At 41.0% G+C, this 20,728-nt stretch overlaps 1 protein-coding gene across 1 annotated transcript in view; it reads right to left on the reverse strand.

Annotated features, from left to right (window-relative positions):
* Window positions 1-20,728, reverse strand: part of fgf11a (fibroblast growth factor 11a) — a 146,201-nt gene that overhangs the window by 29,370 nt on the left and 96,103 nt on the right. The window contains exon 3 of the mRNA XM_085806192.1: window positions 16,324-16,427. Coding sequence (XP_085662318.1) covers window positions 16,324-16,427 — 104 coding nt within the window. The remainder of the gene's footprint in view (window positions 1-16,323; window positions 16,428-20,728) is intronic.

The following is a 20,728-nucleotide window of genomic DNA, read 5'->3' on the forward strand; positions in this document are numbered from 1 at the left end:
TTACTATAGCTGCTGCTATAGCTGCTATAGACACTCCATGGTGATGTGGTTAGCTCAAAAGGCTGCAATGAGGTTGCTAGTTGTCTGTTAGCTTGTTAACTCTTCTCAGAAAAGTACTATTACATAGACAGTGTTGGGCATGTTACTTTTAAAAAGTAATTATTTATGGTTACAAGTCATTGTCTGAAAAAGTAAATGAGTTCATAATTGAATTATAAAAGTAACTAATTACCAGGAAAAGTAACTATTGTGTTTTTTTTAAAGAGACCCCAAGGAGTTTGCTTTTGGTATGGATGAATCTACGTTACCCACTTGTTAATGGGTCCATTTTCGATTAATGTCTTTATAGTTGTTTTGATATTATAATTTAGTGGTCGACTCACCCAGCATTTCCTAGTTTCAGTTTCCCGGACGCTGCCTGGTGGCGGGTCATGGGAATAACACCACCGGATCGCTAGTGACATAATTTATGGTCGGAACTACAATGGTATCTGATCGTCTTCCAACCTCCGACCTTCAGTCTTGATTAATGAAAACATTCTTGGCAAATGTTTTCGCTTTCGTCTGTCTTGCACCGGTCCAAGAATTTAACCGTGCTCACGGAGGCTCATGGGAAATGTAGTGTGAAAACACTTCAATTTCCGAAACTCCTCGTAGTCCCTAATAATAAAATGCTCAAATGTCAAATTACATGGACTCGTCCCCCTGACCCCCTAACCATGACCCAATGTGGAAGAATACTGAGTGAGTTGGTTAAATAGATAAACATATTTTTCCGAGTAGTTGATGGACTGAAACAAATGTGTATATAACATACACTTTAACGGGTGTATTATTTTGTGACGAGACTTCTTGACTCAAGTAACAGCACATTTTATTGTCAGTAACAATAACGGCGTTATGTTTTTGATTACTCTTTACTAAGTAGCACCGTTATTAATGCCTTTATTTTATGAGGCTGTTATTCCCATGACTGTACATAGTTTATTGAAAGTGTATTTGCACTGTTGGCCTCTGTCCTATAGCGTCTTGTCAACTGTAAATTTGTAAATAATCTATATATAGATTATTTACAAATTTACACACGAAAGCTTAGTATGATCAAGACAGCTTGCTTACAGTCAGCAGCGTTTGTACTTGGCTGAGAAAATCATCTTAAAGGGATAGTTCATCTTTTTTTGAAGTGGGGTTGTATGAGGTACAAATGGCCATTAAGTATAGTATTTGCAGTAGAAAGGACTTCACCCCACTGGGCAACACCAGCACATTCCGCTGCACTGAGGACTGTTGTCAATGAGGGACGATTAATCAGCGTATTTTTGCCGCCTACGAGAAGTCCCAACCAGCTGATGCACTGTAAATTTTTACATTAGCTCATACTCTTGAACTGGAGTATTATTTTGAGACAGGACTTCTCGTAGGCAGCGAAAATATTCTGATTAATCGTGCCTAATTGACAACAGTATATTGCCTGTGTCTTGGTGCAGCGCGATGCGCCGGTGTTTCTCAGTGGGGGAGAGCAGAGACCTTTCTACTACAGATAGTATACTTATTGGCCATTTGTATCTCATACAACCCCACTTAAAAAAAGCTGAACTATACCTTTATATTTCAAGTAAGAGTTTTGCCTGTATGTCATGTTGTTGATCTATTGTTAACAACTGTTTCTGTTACTGAACTCATTTTAAAACTGTTACACATTAGAAAGTCATAAACCCCAACAATATTTTGATAAACACAGTAAATCTATATTTGTCTTTCTTGACACTGCAGGTGTAAAAAAAAAAAAAAGGCAGGAAATAGGTTTTGTGTCTTCCCCCCATCAATGGCTCTGAGTACTGGGTCACAAGCGGAGCTGAGTTCGTTTATCCTCTGGGTGTAGATCCACAATGTCATCTGGCTGAGTAAAGTTTTACTTTGCCCAACTTTCCCCTGTTAGCTGCGGAGAGTCTGGCCAGAGCCGGTCTCGGTATCGGAGTCCGGCCCAATTATGTCTGCCTGCCTCTGTCAGATTGTTTATACCTGACTGCACATGTGTGTTTGTGGGGATGTGGAGGGTGGCTAAATTGCACTAGGGAGTGTGGGTGTGTGTGTATAGGTTATTTTTTTTCACTGTGTGTGTGTGCCTTTGACTACATCTCAAAATACCCACCCTGCCCCCCCCCCCCATCCTACACTCACACACACCCTCCACAAATCACTCCTCCCACCCTCTCTACCCTGGAGGCTTTTCCAGAGCGCTCAGCTAATAAAGTGGGCCAGGTCCGCGGCTGAGCACTATTTTTATCAGAAAGCAATTTTCAGGAGGTGCCCACAGGTAAGCGGGTCCCTGCGCCTCAGACAATGAAGCCATGACAAGGAGTTTCCCCCTGCCATTAACCTCTGCTCAGCTCCTGGTGAATGCCCCGCTGCACCAGCAGCACTGCACAGCCACTAAACAGGTCTGCACGGACCTGCTCCCACTCCCCGGATTCATATCAAAGTCTCCACAACCTATTCATTTGACCTCAAGTCACTGAGGTAACATGGAAACATGACTGATCACTACCAAATACGTGGTACTTATTTGCTCCTTAGTTAGTTCTTCTTCAATATGTACAGTGCCATGGAAAAGTATTTGCCCCCTTCCTCATTTCTTAGTTTTTGCATATTTGTCACACTTAAAGGGATACGCCAACATTTTTTTGTCTTTTTGTCTTGCCTAACTCCCGAGTCCATGACAAGCAGATAGACACCATCCTTTCGACTGTGCGTGCAGTAACAAGGGAGAGCCCATATCGCCCGTAATTAGCTTAGCTCAAACGCGGGAAGTGTATAGGTAGTGTTAGCCTGCCTCCACAAAAGTCATCAGAGACACTCTTCAGCAACTCTAAACGGACCAATCTTTGTCTCAGAACTGACAAAACTCTGCGGTAAGGCATCTTGAACAGTCAAATGCCGGTAACGGGACGAGATCAGTCAAAACGGAGGGTTCAAGCAAAGACGGTTTATTTTGGTTCAAGCTAGCTACATCGAGGGTAGGTTAGCTTCCTATTTCAAAGTAAAAGCACAAATTCTATCGTCATGGTTTTCTGTATGTAAAGGGCAACGGGTGTTTTATTTTGTGAAAGTAACCGGAAGTGCGTTGGTCACAACGGCTAGCTTGAGTAGCGCTGAATTTGTCCGAACAAAATTGTAAACAGCTGGTATTTAGACAAATTAACGACACACTGCTGATCTAAACGGCTACTTTCTCACCTAAAAATGTTTGAAATGTTGATAAAGTGATATATTTACAGAGTTTAGAGCTAAAATGAAATCAGCTTCTGACTGCTGATTTCGGCTCGGGTAGGAGGCAGGCTAACACTACCCATACACATCCAGTGTTTGAGCTAAGCTAATTACAGGCGGTACGGCTCTATCTCCCTCGTTACTGCACGCACAGTTGAAAGGATGGTGTCTATCTGCTGGTCATGGACGCGGGAGTGAGGCAAGACACGAAAGAAAATGTTGGCGTATCCCTTTAAATATTTAAGTTCATCAAACAAATTTGAACATTAGAGAAAGATAACCCAAGTACATATAAGATACAGTTTTTAAATGATGATTTAATTTTTTATGGGAAAAAAAGCTATCCAAACCTACCTGGCCCTGTGTGAAAAAGTAATTCCTCCCCCTTGTTAAATCATGAACTCACTGTGATTTTTTGAAAGCTGAGTTCAATTTCACTACACACCCAAGCCTGGTCACTGTCAGACCTGTTGAATCAAGAAATCACTTCAATAGAACCTGATTGAGTGAAATGAAGGAGGCTGAGAGATCTAAAAAAGAAACACATTGTAGCCTACCGCGATCTAAAGAAATTTAGCTGAGAAACAAAACTGTTGACTATCAGCCAGGAAAAGCCATTTTCTAAAGCTTTTGGCAGCTTTTCAGCTTTTTTCCCCTTAAAACATTAAATCATCATTTAAAAACTGCCCTTTATATTTACTTTGGTTATCTTCGTCTCATATCCAAATTTGTTTGATGATCTTAAACATTTAAGTGGGACAAATATGTAAAAAAGTAAGAAATCAGGAGGGGGCAAATACTTTTGCAAGGCACTGTATGTATTGAGGGTTGTAGGGCGTCCGGTGTGATGGGGGCAGAGGCGGTTGTTGGGGAATAAAGAGAGATGTATGGTGACCAGATTTATAAAGGTACTGCGGAGGTGAGGGCGACGAGGGAATGATGAAGAGGCGGTGTGTATTGTTGGGGATGTGTAAAGACAGATGGATACGCACAGCCCCATCTGGCCCTCTTTCTTCATACAGCTGGCCTTTCTGGCTCCGCCGCGGAAAAGAAAAGTTTCTGCTCGCTCGTGTTATCGTCACATAGTCGGGGCTTCGTCTCTATCTGATTAGTATTATCAGTGAACTGCGGCAAAGTGGAATTAAAAAAAAAATGTTGAGATGTAGGTCACTCAGTAACTGGAACAGTGAAGAGTGTGATGTGAATGTGAAACTGTTTTTTGCTCAAGTCTGACGTCTGAGGGTTTTTTTTACATTTGGATAAAACTCACTGGAAATGATTCATCAGCGACATCAACACCTGCACTAGTTCATTCACCAGCTTCACAATGATTATATTATTGACTAAAATATAGAGATCAGCTTCATCAGGGTAGGATATTAGATTAGAATTAATTGTGTATTCACTTGTCCATGTTATGCTACTGTACTTTACTTTGTGAGTGTGTTCCACTACATTTCACAATAGGGATGCACCGATCTGAAATTAAAGGAGACATATTATGCCCCCTTTCCACAAATTAAAACAGTTCAAGACATGTCTGTGACATGCTTTGGTCAAAATCCTCCAAGGATCAAACATCACAGCTCTTTTCATCCTCTCTAAACAGCCCTGTTCAGAACAGCTGGTTTCAGTGCCTGTCCCTTTAAATGCAAATGATCTACTGCTTGCCCCGCCCCTTCTACTGGTACCAGGTAGGGGTGGGGTTATGCAAATTAGAAAACTAGTTAATCACTGAAAGACACCTGAGGGAACAGCTCGTAAAACCACATGGAATTCAACCTAGGGAGACTGCATTTTTTTGTCAATTCTCACATTTAAGGGGCTGAAAGGCAAGACAAACACCCAAATATGTTAAAGAGCCTTCGAAAAGTGATATTTCCATAATATGTCCCCTTTAAGATCCAATATCGGCCCAGGTGTTGACTAAATAGCTAGATCTGGTATCTGGTTATGGAGCTGATTCATGGCGCAGATCTATTCACTTCGATTCTATGTTTGTGACAGGTGCTACAACACCTACAACGACATTAGACAACAAACACAGAGCAATGTTTTACAAAGTTAAGAAAGTAATGTTAAAGTCAAGCCTGAAGATGTACAGTTTATCAATTCAACAGCAGTATCTGATCAGTATCGGCATTGGGTCTGACAAAAAAAAAAAAAATCAGTGCATCCCTTTATGAGTACTAAGTAGTTACTATAATTAAGATTTTACATGTTGAAATAGGACATGTTCATTGTCATAAATTTAAGTGGATATTTAAATTAGACATTCATGCATATGTGCAAATACTGCTGTAATCTGTGGAAGAGCGTATGTTGCACAATCATTGTGTTAATGTTCAAGTCTGTTTTAACCCTAACCCAAACCCTCACTGAGGAACAATTACAAATGCATAACATAATAATAATGTTTTGGAATTGTTTTAAAATTCACTTAAACCTGCTGATTTCAGCTGCTTGGCATCAGTACAATAAGCTATATGCATGACATTGTACTTCTATAACCTTGTGAAGTTGGTTACAAACTCTTGAGTTCTGTTTTGATGGCCACTAACTGCTGAGGGAAATATTTGCTTCTCTAGCTGTGAAATGCTGCGCTCTGGTCAGTGCAGTGTAGAATGGGTTTATCTGGCCTTTATTATTGGCTGACAACAGCTGCACGTGACAGCAGGGAGAACCAAAACAATGAGCTAAAAGATGCTAAACTGCTCTGTAGAGCCGAGGGGAACTGCACACTCACAGTCATTTGATCCAATTTAAAGTAAAACCATTACTTAGCTCAGCTTTCAGGTGCTATTTGTAGAGCCTGCTGGTTTTATTTCAGGTTCTGGACTCCTTTCTCCACTGCACATTTGCTCACAGTCCCATGTGTGCTCCATTTGCATCTCATACTTCTGACAGTGACAGTTTTGCTGAGGCAGCATTAACATGGATGACATTGTGTAAGATGACTTGATTGCCGTCTTGGGAGATGATTCATTTCAGTCCAAATTTCAAGGGAGACATTGCAGCAGAAACGCCGAAATATTTTAGTGCCTCTCTACGAGTGTTTCCTACATTACTGTCAGTTCAGATCTTCCCTCGATGGACACAAACAGAATCTGAGGCCATTGAACACAGATTTAGTGAAGGGTGCAGTTAAGGGAAGGGTGAAATAAAGCAAAAGGGGGAGGATGAAACTGAGGAGCGGGTATAGTGCTGACTGTGGAAGGGAAAAGGTTTCAGGACAAGGAGGACAGAGAGGTAGAGGACAGAGCTAGGACAAGGACAGCAGATAAGGGACACATCAAGACAGGGATATATATTCTGAATAAAAGAGGTTCAGGGGGTGACAGAAAGCAAAGGGAGGGAGGGGGGGGAGTGGTGATGGTAGAGAGAAAAAAAAAAGCGAACCACAAGAGAGGCCAACAGACACAAATGGCCGGACGGGGAGAAGACAGACTGGCAGGCGAGTAAAAGCTGTACAAGTGAGACGGAGAAGGGGGAGGTGGTGGTGGTGGGGGGGAGTGGGGGTGTTGAAGGGAGATGGAGGAGAGAGGGGGAAGAAAGATGAGCGTGGCGGCGGTTGTTGCTCCCAGCGGAGACGTTATGTTCGGTACGAGTCTGGGCCTGTCAGCCCATCCTTCTCTCTCTCCTCCTCCTCCCTTGCATCCCCCTTTTTCTCTCTCTTCCGTCCTCTCCGGATAGCAACAACAATCAGCTCCTGTTTGTTATTACTAGCACTAAGATCCAGCCCATCCTGTCAATCAAAGCGCTCCGCCACCGTCTCTTTTACCCCTGGAGGAGCTGCACGCCGGCCGTGGCCTCCAATACAAATCCACACGCCGGCAAAGCTTTTACAAATTGCAACGAGAAGGTCAAAAACGTTCCATCTGTTTGTTTGTTTTTTTCTTTATCTGAAAGAGCTTTTGATTCCATCTCCAAACTAATTATTAAAGCTCAGGTGTCAGCAGGTGTCCCGTCTTAAACGGAACTCCATCTCCACGCTGTGTGTTTTTTTATGCAAATGAGGAAAACGGCTCCTTCACGGCGCCGACTCGGCTCCTCACCTCTATTATCATCTCCTTTCATCCTCCCAAAACAAGAGGCTCATGTAAGGACAAAAGGACGTTTGCTCCATCATTTAGCCTGTCACTGCCTCTCCATTTTTCTTTCTCTTTTGCACAACTCACAAATCCACAAAGAGATTAAGGCGCCTCCAAGTGTGTTGCTGTGCTCTGAAGTAGTCTATTTTGTGGGACTGTGCATTAAGCCTTGTCTTCTTTTTCCCCTGTGACAAAAAAAAGAAAAAGAAAAGAAAAGAAGAAGAAGCACCCAAGTACTGCCTGGGTGATCCTTAAATATCTCTCATGGCTGCCTGCTTTTCACTGAGGTGCAGGTGAGGCTCCACTCAGGTAAAGGTTCATTCCTCTTCACTGACTCCTGTTTAGATGTGTTTTTCCTGGTGTCCCGGACAGGAGCGGCTGTGTTCCGTGTGTCTGGAGGTTTCAGACAGAGAGACGTCCGGTCCCACACAAGCAGAGAGGGGAGCTGGGGATTCACCACATTTGCAGATGATCAATTATTCATGCTGTGTTTGAAGGGGAAACACCACAGTGCAAACTAAGGCGATCAAACATCGTGCACACAGATCTATAACATGCAGGAAGGGAAGGCTGATCTGAACTTTCAATTGTTCTCTCCTTATTTTAATCTAAGAATAAATATAAGGAACTATTTTGATTTATGTATTTACTTCTTTTTTTTTTTCTCTCAGTGCAAGTATATTTAGTTTCAACTTTTTTTTTAGGTTATTTCTATTAGAAACAGGAGGGTTAGGGGGTGGGGTGTTGACGAGGAATAGGGTGTTTTTTCTGCCTTTTTTTTTTAAAGAGTTTGAAAACATGGGCACTGTTTTATGTCTTTTACTTGTCTCCATGTTGTAATGTTAATGCAAAATGCAACGTATTATGAAAAAATCTATAAGGAATAACTGTCCTAGCTCTAAACTAATGAGTGCAACCACTGTATAGTTTTCAATTCAGAACAAAAAAAACAGTCTGAACCCTTTTTGGAAAAAGATTCACCCTTATGGGTGTTTGTTCAATGGCAACACTGATAACCTTTCTAACCTAAAATCATACATTACAACAATCAACATTAGCAGGAGTCATCGTATTGTTATGTTTCATTCTGTTTGGAAAGTGGAAGCTAGTTAAGCTTGCTGGCTAAAGCTAATACAGATTCCTATTAGACTTTTTTTATTGATGTTATTTCAACACTTGCTGAGTCATTGGCAGCTCAGGCAGAGCCGTCTAGCGGGTGTGAGCTGCCTCAACGTGTTGGTGGCAAATGACCACAGCATTGATCTCTGTACATCCTCTAACGTCCTGACAGGGAGTGATGAAGAGCTAAAACACATACATACGACTGTCAACAACACTGTTGGTCTTCTGGCTCAGTTTTAGATTCTTTTAAGTGAAAATGAAATCACAAAAAATATCTGCCCATTTAATTGTGATAGAGGTATTCTTTTTGCATAATGTGCAGCCCTAATTATAATATAATTCCTTCTTTTGGCATTTACAACTTTGAGGTTTTTGTAAATTCTACATGGTTTCATGGCAATAATATTTATTTCAGTTTGATTTTATTTCCATTCGTATTTTGTTAAAGGTACATTGTGTCTAGCGTTGCGGTTGTATATCGCAAGCAACTCAGTTGTATTTTTCATGCTGCATTCACGTGAAATTGGGCAGACGGCAGACGGACGACAGCCGCTGCAGGTAACGGCATAAACAAGCCTCTATGTAAACAAGTGGTCCGTCAGCACGAGGCAAAACAATACACGTGACAATATGTTGTCATGGCGATGTAGTATTGTTTACCTGACCCACGTTTTACCGGCTTTCTCTGGACTTCTGTGACTAAAATGACATCTGGTTTGTTAGCGACGGCCGTCTGCCCGACTGCAGGTGAATGCAGCATCAGTGTAACGCTCCATTCCTCCTCACTGCGTTACCGCAGTGACTTTTCACAGACACCACCTCGACCTGAGCTATGTAGATATGAATGATATGAACGGCTAATTCAGAGCTGAAAGGAACACTTCAGTTTGTTAATGGGGGGATTACTGATTAATGAAAAACAGACTTTATCAAAAATCACTTTACCAAATAATCGATTTTCTTGAATAGATAACAGGAGAAGTTACACAATGTACCTTTAAGAAAAAACAAAACACAAAACCTTGTTGTGTCATTGATCAAGAAACTGAACCTCCACTGATGGACCCCTCACCTCCTTGTAAAGAAGACAGGGAAGAGACATTTTCTCTCGGTGACCTTGACCAAAAATTGCTGATGGGACTTTGTCGTCCTCTAATCACGTCCTTCCTTCCTCAAGGCCCTGTTTACCCACTGATCATACAAGATTAAACAACAAAAGGAAAATGGAATACCAGATCAAACACAACGCAAAAACTGTGTTTCGGGCTGTTAATTATCTTGCAAGATAAAACTGAGGTCACTGGAATTATTTGTAATATTTATGAAAGGTGTTATCATTAAATTAGATTTGGTGATTAAATGAAATCTCCAACGTTTTTGCAGGGTGAATGAGTTGTTGTAGAAGAGGACTGGAGAATCTAAATAAGAAAAGAACAAACAGAAACTGAAGATTCTACAAGAAAACAGAGTTCAATGAGAAGGATGCATGTGATAAATAAAGATAAATGATGAGTCTTAGGAAAGCCAAACTAGGAAGAAAAACTACCTTTCTCTTTTCTTTCAGCCATTACTGGCAAACGTACAGCTGGGAGGAGGTACTTCACTTTTGGATCCTTTAAATAAGTGTTGTAATTATCTGCTTGTGTGTGCGTGCAGGGGGGAACACGTCTGCCACAGAGGCCCATGAAAGATTAATGCTGAGTAGCCACTGGAACGCTGCCGCAGCCGAGGTGAGACTTTGTTATTGCTGCGAGCAGGAAAAAGGAAACACCGCCTTGGTTCCACTTTGTAGTCATGTTGCTGGAGAAGATTCTGTGATTTGAGCTTGTGAAAGCAAATCATGAAATTGTAACCGTCAGCTTTGTCTCCTTAAAGTGACGCTCACACTAGTTTGCAATAAGAAATACATTATGCAGCAGGAAAAACACCACCTGAGCTCTATCAATGATCGAAAGAACAGGAAATATTCTTAAAGAGATAGTTTAACATTTTGGCAAATTTGCCTATTGCCATAATCCCTCAAGCATAGGAGTAGGTTCATTCCCTTTAATTGTCGCTGCAAGATGTTTTTAGATCGGTGGGGCAGAGACGCAACAGAGGCACATGGTACTTTTGCGTTTCCCTCATCAAATTTAATTCACAATCCAACAACTCCAAAACACTCTTGTGTACAAGTTGTGACCTGCACATTCACCACACTATATGAAATAACGTATGTAACATTACCACACATGAAGCCCGGAACTACTTGCGTTTTTGAAGTCACTCCGCCGAGCAGCCGTGTCTGGAATGTAGTTCCGGCTACGTATTTGCCTCAAAAACGACTCCGTCTTACAATGTTCCATTATTATCTCATAGCGTGGTGAATGTGCAGGTCACAACTTGTCCATCTGAGTGTTTTGGAGTTGTTGGATTGTGTATTTGTTGAGTTTGATGAGGGAGAGTGAAAGTACCATGCGCCATGCAGAGCTCACGTCTCTGCCCCGCCGATCTAAAAACAGCTCGCACCGACAATTAAAGGTAATAAACCTACTCCTATAGGGATTACGGTAATAGGCGATTGTGCCAAAATGTTAAACTATCGCTTTAATTACTGAATTTGATAATCACTAACTTTACAATAAAGCCAATTTATTTTTCTATGATATTCTCTCTGATACCACAGCACCTAAAGCAGAATTAACAACAAGGTAATGTATGGTTATGTTTAGGTCTTTACATTTAGGTTGGGTAAAAGAACACTGTCTTGGTTAGATAGTGTAAAGGTCAACAGGTCGGTCATTGTTTATTCTATTAACATCAGTAAATGTTGTGAATGTTGCAGAACATAATTAATTCTGACCATGTGTCTGACAGTTTCAGGGTTCTGGTCAGCAGAGTATCCATCCATCCATCGTCTATACTGCTCACCTGTGCATGTTCCTGTGGGGGCTGGAGTCAATCCAAACTGACACAGGGTAATAGCGTGGTACACCTGGGACTGTCAGCCAGACTATCACAGGGCCAAACAAATAGAGACAAACAACCTACTGTAACACACACTCACACACTCCTACAGGCAGCTCAGTGTCGCCATTCAACCTACTGTGTGTCTTTGTGGGAAGAAACCAGGAGATAGAACCAAGTCAGAACCCATGCAGACGCAGAGAACAGGCAAACTGCACCAACAAAGGCCCCGGGCCCGGGAATCGAACCCAGAGTTTACTGCTTATCTCTCCTCCTTGCATTGCAGACCCAAGACCAAATGCCTCCATCATTATAAATCTTTAAACAAAGCACACATAAGGAGGAAGACAACTGAATTTCCCTCGGTCCCACAATCCCACAGTGTAAAGCTGAAGGAAATTTCACCACACAAGCAAAAATGGAATAAACACCTAAAAACGTGCTCATATTCATGAGTTTGGACATTGAGGTCATTTCTTTGAGCACCCTCCTCCTTCAGGGAATGTCTCCTGCACATGCCAGCGGTGCATAACAGGGTGTTGAGGCCCTGCACCGCCTCTCTCCGAGGGCCGCAGGGCAGCGAGTGCAAAACACGCTTTCCTCCTCTATTTCTGTTCCCCATCTTCCTCTCTGTCTCTCACATATGCACAGAACAATGGCAGAGCAGGTAGTTTGAGTTGAGAGGGTAAAAAAAAAAAACAACCCTGCTCCTTTTCTTTGTCCTCCCTCCTCTCTCATCTCAGAGGGATTTTCTCACACAGTTTTCGTCTTCCCTCCTCTCTCTCTCTCCCTGTGGTTTTTTCCCTTGGTGAAAATGGGTCACCTTTCTTCTGTCAGGAGAATGCCTGGGTAAGTATAACCTCTATATCTGTGTGTGCATGTAAGTTTTTTTTTTTTTTTACTGTCTAGGGGGGTTCCAAGCCCTGGAAAAGTCATGTGCAAGGACCATTTTCTGGGGCTCATTAGGGGAGAAGTTTAGTCTTTTTTGGGTTGGGGCCAGTATGAGGTTTAGTTAGGGTGGAATATGGTTCTAGGCTATGTTTTACCGTTTCAGCAAGTTGCACTGGCTGATAAAACATAATGTTTTTTGTGCTAAAAATGAAAATGCTGGTATTTTTTTTGTTTCATTTATCAGCATGGCTACTCTGAATAATATCCACTAAGGTTATTATAGAGAATCCAGTGATACAAATGTGGTATAAAAATGTAAATGAGGGCAAGCCAGCATCCTAAAGTTTCCCAAATAACATTAAAGTTTGCAATTATTATTTAGAATTCTTTAAAGGGGTAGTCCAGTTTTGTTTTGTTTTTTAAGTGGGGCTGTATGAGGTACAAATGGCCATTAAGTATACTATCTGCAATAGAACAGGTTAGTTAGGTTAGTTCCAAATAAACATTATTTTTCCGACTAGTTGATACATTGTAAATCTTTACTTTAGATCGTACTCTTGAACTGGTGTATCTTTTGAGGCGGGACTACTCGTAGGCAGCGAAAATACGCTGATTAATTATCCCTCATTGACAACAATACTGCCTGTGTCTCAGTGCAGAACGATGCACCGGTGTTTCTCGTTGGAGGGGACAGAGACCTTTCTACTGCAGGTATTATACTTAATGAGCATCTGTAGCTCATACAACCCCATTTCAAAAAAGCTGGACTTTCCCTTTAAGAAATACAGACAACTCCTCAAGAACTTCTTGTGCATCCTGAAACCTGAGTGGGCCACATTAAAAGCTTCCATTGTGGAGACTGGAGACTAATGTCCTGAGCTGCCATCAGAAGGTGTCTGTTGTTGAACCATCAGCTCTAGTGAGGGAAGCTGTGAAGCCTTCAAGCCTCTGAGAACAGCTGGTCTGGAGTTCCCTGAACAGAAAGTCATGTGGAGGTTTACAGTAAAGAGAGAAGCTGCTGGGATGAGGCTCAGCATCTCCACATCTCTCATACATCTCACATCTTTGGGTTGGGATGGAGTTGGAGTGACCTTGAGCTTGTCTTGTTCAGCAGTGAGGTAAACACATGGCCTGGGATGGGCTGTAGATGGACACATTGGTGCAGTATCAGCAGTATTGTACTGGACCATTGTTGGGAGGAGGGAGTTGAGCTAGAAGGCAAAGGCTTCGATTTACCAGTCAACCTACACTCCAACTCCAATTTGTGTTTTCAAGCATTTAAAATGATCAAATGTATTTATATTAAAGCTTGCTACTTGACCTGATTTATGTTTTGCCCAAATCTCAACAAGAGGAAATTTAGTATGACCCATAGTTAGAATGGCCATAAGAGCAACTGAGTTAGAAATAATGAAACCTCCCTTTAACCACAAGTAGAGACTAGAAACTGTGGCTCTTGAATTGTAAACTGAGTTGTTTGAATTGAGTTTGATGGGATGTTTTCCTCATCAAACATGAAGCGACAAAACTCAGGAGGCAACAGGAAGCCGATCCAAGCCAGACTTGCCAACTAGTTGATGTGGTGTTATGTGATTTCTGGGCCGAGAGGCTTTGAACTTGAGGAAACAAGAATTCTGTCACATCTCACTGCAGTTTGTGGCAGAGTGAGAAGCTACTAGAATTAGGGACTGAGAGATGACTTGTTGTGTGTAACAGCGCATGTGTTCTTTCCATCGTAGCACCTGAGAGAAACCCCGTACCCCCCTCCCTCCCCCCTCCTCCTTGTCTCCAGCAGTATGCATGCAGGCAGTGTTGGATGGACTTTGAAGTGAGCGCGCCGATGCACTTCAAACAAGATCTCACGCGCTATGCCTGCGTGCCACGAGGAAACGGGCTGGGGGAGGAAAAAAAAGAGCTTTTCTCTGCACCCTGATAGAGTGCACTCTGATCTATCCCTCTGTCTCTTCATCTGCTCTTCCATCTACCTCTCAAATCCTCCTCTCTCTGCACATCAATGCGCGGCAACTCTCGGAAAGAGTCGTGTGAGCCGTTTCATGAGTCGTAGCGTACAAGTGCTGCGGTGACCGCGGGCGGGAAGCAGTTTGATGCACAGACAGCACAGTTTGAGATGTTACCACCTCAGACTCCTACTGTCACTGGTGAGAGCAACAAGGAAAAGTGTTGTGGTGGAAAAGAGAAAGAGACTCACAGAAAGATTCAGATGACATCATAGTGTGAGGCAAGGCTGCTGACAATGTGCTGGGGTTATCAGGTGATGTTTGTAATATTACATCAAAATAATAAGATGTATTCCTAAGGGAAAATGACATAATAAAGATAGGGGGGATAAGGGGTGATTGTAACAGCACCATTTTCACCAATACGGGAAACATTAGAGGTATGTGATCAATATCATGTGTGACCACTCCTTCCCTGACATTGCATGTGAATTTGCATGGCTGAATGAAGAAGTATGTAGGTCTTAGAGCCAAAAAAATGTTTTTTTAGGTTAAGAAACTAATGTTTTGGACCAGGTCTATATTTTGACTAGTATTGATATGGTTGAAGTTTGAATGAGGTAACTTGTATAAGATGAAAGAGCAGGTTCTTAGGTCAAATGTGAGTCATTTCATTGATGTTCATTTCCAACCACTGTGCTGGTACAGCTAGTCAAACAATGACTGACAGGGGTGAGGATGATTGTAACACCTTTTACCTTTGTTGTTTTATTAAGTGTCACCCAGCTACCTGGAATTATACATGGATTATGAGCAGCTTCTGACCTGCTGAAGGTTTCCATTCATACATGTACAACATTCATTGGTATTATCAAAATGTGTTCTTTAAGAAAGCTCTTCTGATCTAAGTATCCACACCACTGTTCTTCATTTGGCCATCATAGTTGAGTTATTTTTATTCATACTGAATCATAGGGAGATGCTAAACTGTTGGAACATGCACAATAAACTAACATAGATGCATATCTTGTGGTGTAGTCTCAGTTTTTAGTTCTTCAATCTCACTGTTACAATATTACCCCAGGTTGTGTTACAACCTACCCTTGTAGAAAGGAAGGAAAATGACACTTCTTGCTTTTGAAATCAAATAATAAATTATGTGATATAGTTTCAGCAGTTTAAGGCTTTGCTATTTGTAGAGGACAAATTTGAGGTCCCTACTGAAACTGAGGTAAAAAGTGTTACAATCATCCTAATGATCTTTGAGTTCAAGGAGAAAATGCACACAACATGTAAAGCCTCAAAATGAGCCATAACGACTTTTGTAACTTTGTGATGTTACAAAAAAGCCACCACTCTAAGCCATGCCGCAAGCCCCGCCCACAGCAATTCAGAGATCCCTCTTTTCCGATTGGCTCGCTGAGCTGTTGTCACCAGAAGCCTAAGAGGAGATGTAAAACTACTCTGGCGTAGTTTAACATCTCCTCTTAAAACTTCAGATAAAATATGTTAGATATGGGATGTTTACGATTCTTAAAATTTGCTACTCTATACCAATTTGTCTGGTGTGAATTGTATTGGTTAACTATGGCTATAAAATCAATGCATAATGGAGAAGATGAGGCATAGATACTATGCTTAATTTAGTTTTTGCAAGAAATTCACAGCAGCTTTATCATAATCTCCTGCACTGTGTAATAGTATTGGAGCAGGGGTAATGTGCAGCGCAATGTGTGGTAGGTTACAGAGCAGATTTAAACTCTCTGATAGAAGAATCAATAATACATGAAGTGGCCTGTGTCTTTCTCCTTTAACTTTAAAAGGCAACATGAAGTAACGTGTCCCAGACCATCAAAAACAGTTACCACCGTTTCAGAAAACACTACAACACCGTCTCACATGCATGTGCAGCTGTGACACACTGTAAAACCGTGTTTAAAAAAAAAAGAAAAAAGTAAAGTCAGCAGTGTGGTGGCAGTTTTTCAGTCAAGGCAAGCTGTAATGAAATCACAAATTAAATGTTAAAAGGCAGGTGCTGACCGTACCGAAGTGTAGAGGTAGCCCTCGCTGTTCATGGCGACATAGAGCCCTGTCTTGGTGCTCTGGATGGCCACTATCCTGAGCCCCACAGGAATCAAGTTGAACTGCACTGTAAAAAATAAAATAAAAAATAAAAAATACAGACATGGAGGAGTTGTGTTAGAGCAATCATTCTTTCTCCTAAAGCCTCACAGTGCTTCTTTGTGGCATAAAAAAAACAATTGCTTCCGAGCTGTCTCCTATTTCATCCTCCCTGTTGTACAGTATATCTGTCAAAGGCGGGAATGGGAAGCGCGTGAAAAGGAGAGTGAGTGAAGGAAGGGGGGATTAAACGGGGGGAGATTTAGGAGGAGGAGAGTCTGGTTGATGGTACACCAGAGGGCAGACAAACCCAGGAGTGACAGGGAGGAGAATTCCCCTGCAGGAGAGAGAGAGGGAGAGAGAGATAGAGAGACAGCATAGCTTAGCAGAGAGATTTAAGAATACAGTACATTAGAAAGTGACATCTCCTGAGCATGCTTTGAATTCATTTCCTCCGTCCCGACACAGTAAACAGCACTTTGTAATGCACTTCGCTGAATCCTCTCCTGTGGAACCTTGGATTTCTTATGTGCATAGCTCTCCATATAAACTATCTGCAGCAGCACTCACTGTGTATTTATGAGTGTGTGTGTATGTGTGCACTGTTGTTCCTATCTAAGAGGGGACATCGGCGTCGTTACACATTCACCAACAGGGGACCAAGCAGCCAACAGGGGACTTTTTTTAGGTCCCCTGTTGGACATGCTTTAAATCAACTTAAAATCATGTGAAAAACCTTCTGGTTAATTTTTTTAACTTTAGCCAAGAGGGGACCTGAGTGTGTGTGTGTGTAAAATACCATATTCAGCAGTGCCCTGGCAGGCTGGAGCAGGGGTTTTAACGACTCATTCACACACGTCGTTTCTTACACTCCTCCATAGTGTGAACGACTTGCAGCCCCGGCAGCCTTTCAGACTGTAGAGAGCCTATCAAACCTCCTTAGTGAACAAATCAGTACCTTGAAACATAATTTGTTAGTCTTTGTAACAAAATATAAAGGTTCCGTTTTCATGGATGTCTTAAGTTTAAACTCAACACTGTGTTAGGTATAATAGAAATTTTAAAATATTGAAAAAATTGATCACCCATAACAAAATTTTAAATAAAATGGTCATTTAGATCATTTCTGTTGAATTCTGATTAAACATTAAAAATAATTGACCTTGCTATTGTTGCTTGTCCAGTTTTTTTAAGCACAGGGTTTCAATTTTACAATATACATGTGTTCTCAATCTGTATAGGAATTATTAGTTGACTTACATTGCAGAAAAAGGTCCACACTTGGTTTATATGGAATGACAGGGGTCCACTGTTGGTTGATGCATAATGACACACGATCCCTCTTAGTTAGCATGGAGTGACATACACACTCCATCATGTATGAATAAGAAAGAAATAAGCAAAAGTGATAGTTTTTAAGAGAAAACTTTCATCAAAACTTAAAACAATCATTTCTAATAAAGTAGCACCAATAATGTTGTAATTATTTTTTAAATGTAGGGTGTACTACTGCAACACACATTTCTACAGTCTATTCATTTTTTAATAGAGGGTTTTAGGATTTCGGGTAATCTTAATGTACTTGCATCATAAATCTGTATTCATAAGGATGTATTTTATTTACTGTTTTATATTACAGAAAACTCAATAGCAACTTATGATGATATATTATGTAGAAGTTAACCATCAAAGAGTAACTGATATTAAAGTATTGGCACGGCAATTTGTTATCTTTGGGGAAAATACAGAGGGTTTGGGAGATCATCAGTTTGTCAGAGATACAAGGGATAATTCATTGAGAGGATTAATCTCACAAAGTCCCTATGTAAAACTATTGCCAGACACATTTCTACAGTCTATTAATTTTTCACTGTACTGGTGTTTTATACTACTTAACTGCATTGTTGTCATGGGAAAATACTTAAACTACTCACAGTTTGACATGGCCTGATGGCTCAGAGCCACAAAAAGTTACTTTTTGGCCACGTACATCTCATATAGATGAAGCCCTGTTGGGGCCACCTATGGTCAGACTTTTACTTTTTAAATGCATGTGATTTCAATTCATTTTAATGTATTTGCGTCATAAATCTGTATAGGAATTATTTGTTGATTTACGTTTTAGAAAAAGGTCCACACTTGGTTTATGGAATGACAGGGGTCCACTGTTGGTTGGTGCATAATGATACAAGTGCCCACTTAGTTAGCATGAAGTGAAATACACACTCCATCATGTATGAATAAGAAAGAAATAAGCAAAAGTGATCATCCGTAAGAGAAATTTTTCATCAAAACTTAACACAAACATTTCTAATAAAGTAGCACCAATAATGTTGTAATTATTTTTAAATGTAGGGTGTACTACTGCAACACACATATCTACAGTCTATTAATTTTTCCCCTACAAGAGTTTTATACTCCTTGACTGCATTGTTGTTATAGGAAAAATATTTGAATTAAAACTCAGGGTTTTAGGTCATTTTAATGTACTTGCATCATGAATCTGTATTTATGAGGATGTATTTTATTTACTGTTTTACATTACAGAAAAAGGTCCACACTTGGTTTATGTGGAATGACAGGGGTCCACAGTTGGTTGGCACGGAGCGACATACACACTCCAGCATGGGTAGATAAGCAGAAATGAGAGAAATTGCTAAGTTTTAAGATACATTTTAAATCTAAATTTAAAGCAGATATCAGTGGAATGTTTTTGTTAATATAAGTCCTAAATAGTCCTATTTTCCGTCAGCAATCACTTACATGAAGTATTTCAGCCTAAACACGAGTCTCTCCGTCACTCTGCTCTGCTGTAACCCGAGGAGAAAATTTTCCTTGTGGGATACAAGTGTTATCCAATGAGGGGAGAGAACGGCATGAAGGGCTGTGTGTGCAGCCAAGGGATGCGCGTGAATGTGGTGACGTAGCACGAGGACCAATTGATGCCTGACAAGGGCGGGGGCTGCTAACTCATGGTGCGTTCATGGAAACTCGTACTTTGTGTTTTTCCTTCCTGTGAAGTCATACCAGTTCGATCTGGTACGAGTTCACGGGTCGGAAGTAACGAGTGGCCGTTATAGGGAACTTTCACAGACGGTAAAAACACGAGCTACGGGTTACCTGGAACGCTACCAAGTCGTAGTTGTGACTTGAAGCTGTAACTTACGGTTTCAAAAGCCTGCCTTGAACGCAGCATTAGCCGAAACGGCCGTGAAGCTGATATCTGCTTTAATACAAACATTTGTAACTATTAATACACGTAACACACACACACACACAAACACATGCAAACACACATATTTCAACTTAAGTAGCACTGGTAAAGTTGTAATTGTAGTTTTGTTTTTAAACATGGGGTTAGGGTTAGTTACTGTGAAAACTCAATGGCAACCTATCATGATACTTAAGGGAATATTTCAGTTATTGACATTTATGGCTCAACAATAAAACATGTATGGGAATATAAAAGAGGAGCTGGGGGGTCATCAGTTTGTCAGAGATACAAGGGATAATTCTTCTAGAGGATGGATTAACCTCAAAAGCTCAAAACGTTCATCAAAACTTAATACAAACATTTATAATGAAGTAGCAACGGTAATGTGTTTTTTTATGTGGGGTGTACTGTGAAAACTCAATGGCAACCTACGATGATATATTATGTACAAGTAAACCATCAAAGAGGTACTGATATACGACAATTTGATATGGGAAAATACAGAGGGAATGGGGGATCATCAGTTTGTCAGAGATACAAGGGATAATTCATTGAGAGGATCCCTATGTTAAACTATTGCCACACACATTCACACAGTCAAAATGTTTTTAAACTGCCACGACCTCGAGAAAGCCATCCATGCGTTGCAGTAATCAGTTCTAGATTGGACTATTGCAATGCACTTTATGTTGGCGTCTCCCAGTCTTCGCTCAGTCGCCTCCAACTTGTCCAAAACGCTGCTGCCCGTCTTTTAACTAACACTAATAGACGTGAGCACATTACTCCTGTTCTTAACTCCCTTCACTGGCTCCCTGTCCCTTACAGAATTGATTTTAAACTTTTAATGTTTGTTTTTAAAGCACTTAACAGCCTGGCCCCACTGTATTTATCTGAGCTACTTTATTAGAAATGTTTGTGTTAAGTTTTGATGAAAAATTTCTCTTAAGGATGATCACTTTTGCTTATTTCTTTCTTATTCATACATGATGGAGTGTGCATTTCACTCCACTTACTTACATTCAAAACAGACTGATACATGGGTACATGCAATATAGAGTCACAGAGCATTTTTATGAGCTACCATTCTCTGCCAGAAATGTTGTCTGGGAACAACA

This window comes from Trachurus japonicus, chromosome 18 (genome assembly GCF_045865225.1).
Source record: "Trachurus japonicus isolate A0001 chromosome 18, Traja_1.0".
NCBI classification, from domain to species: Eukaryota; Metazoa; Chordata; class Actinopteri; order Carangiformes; family Carangidae; genus Trachurus; species Trachurus japonicus.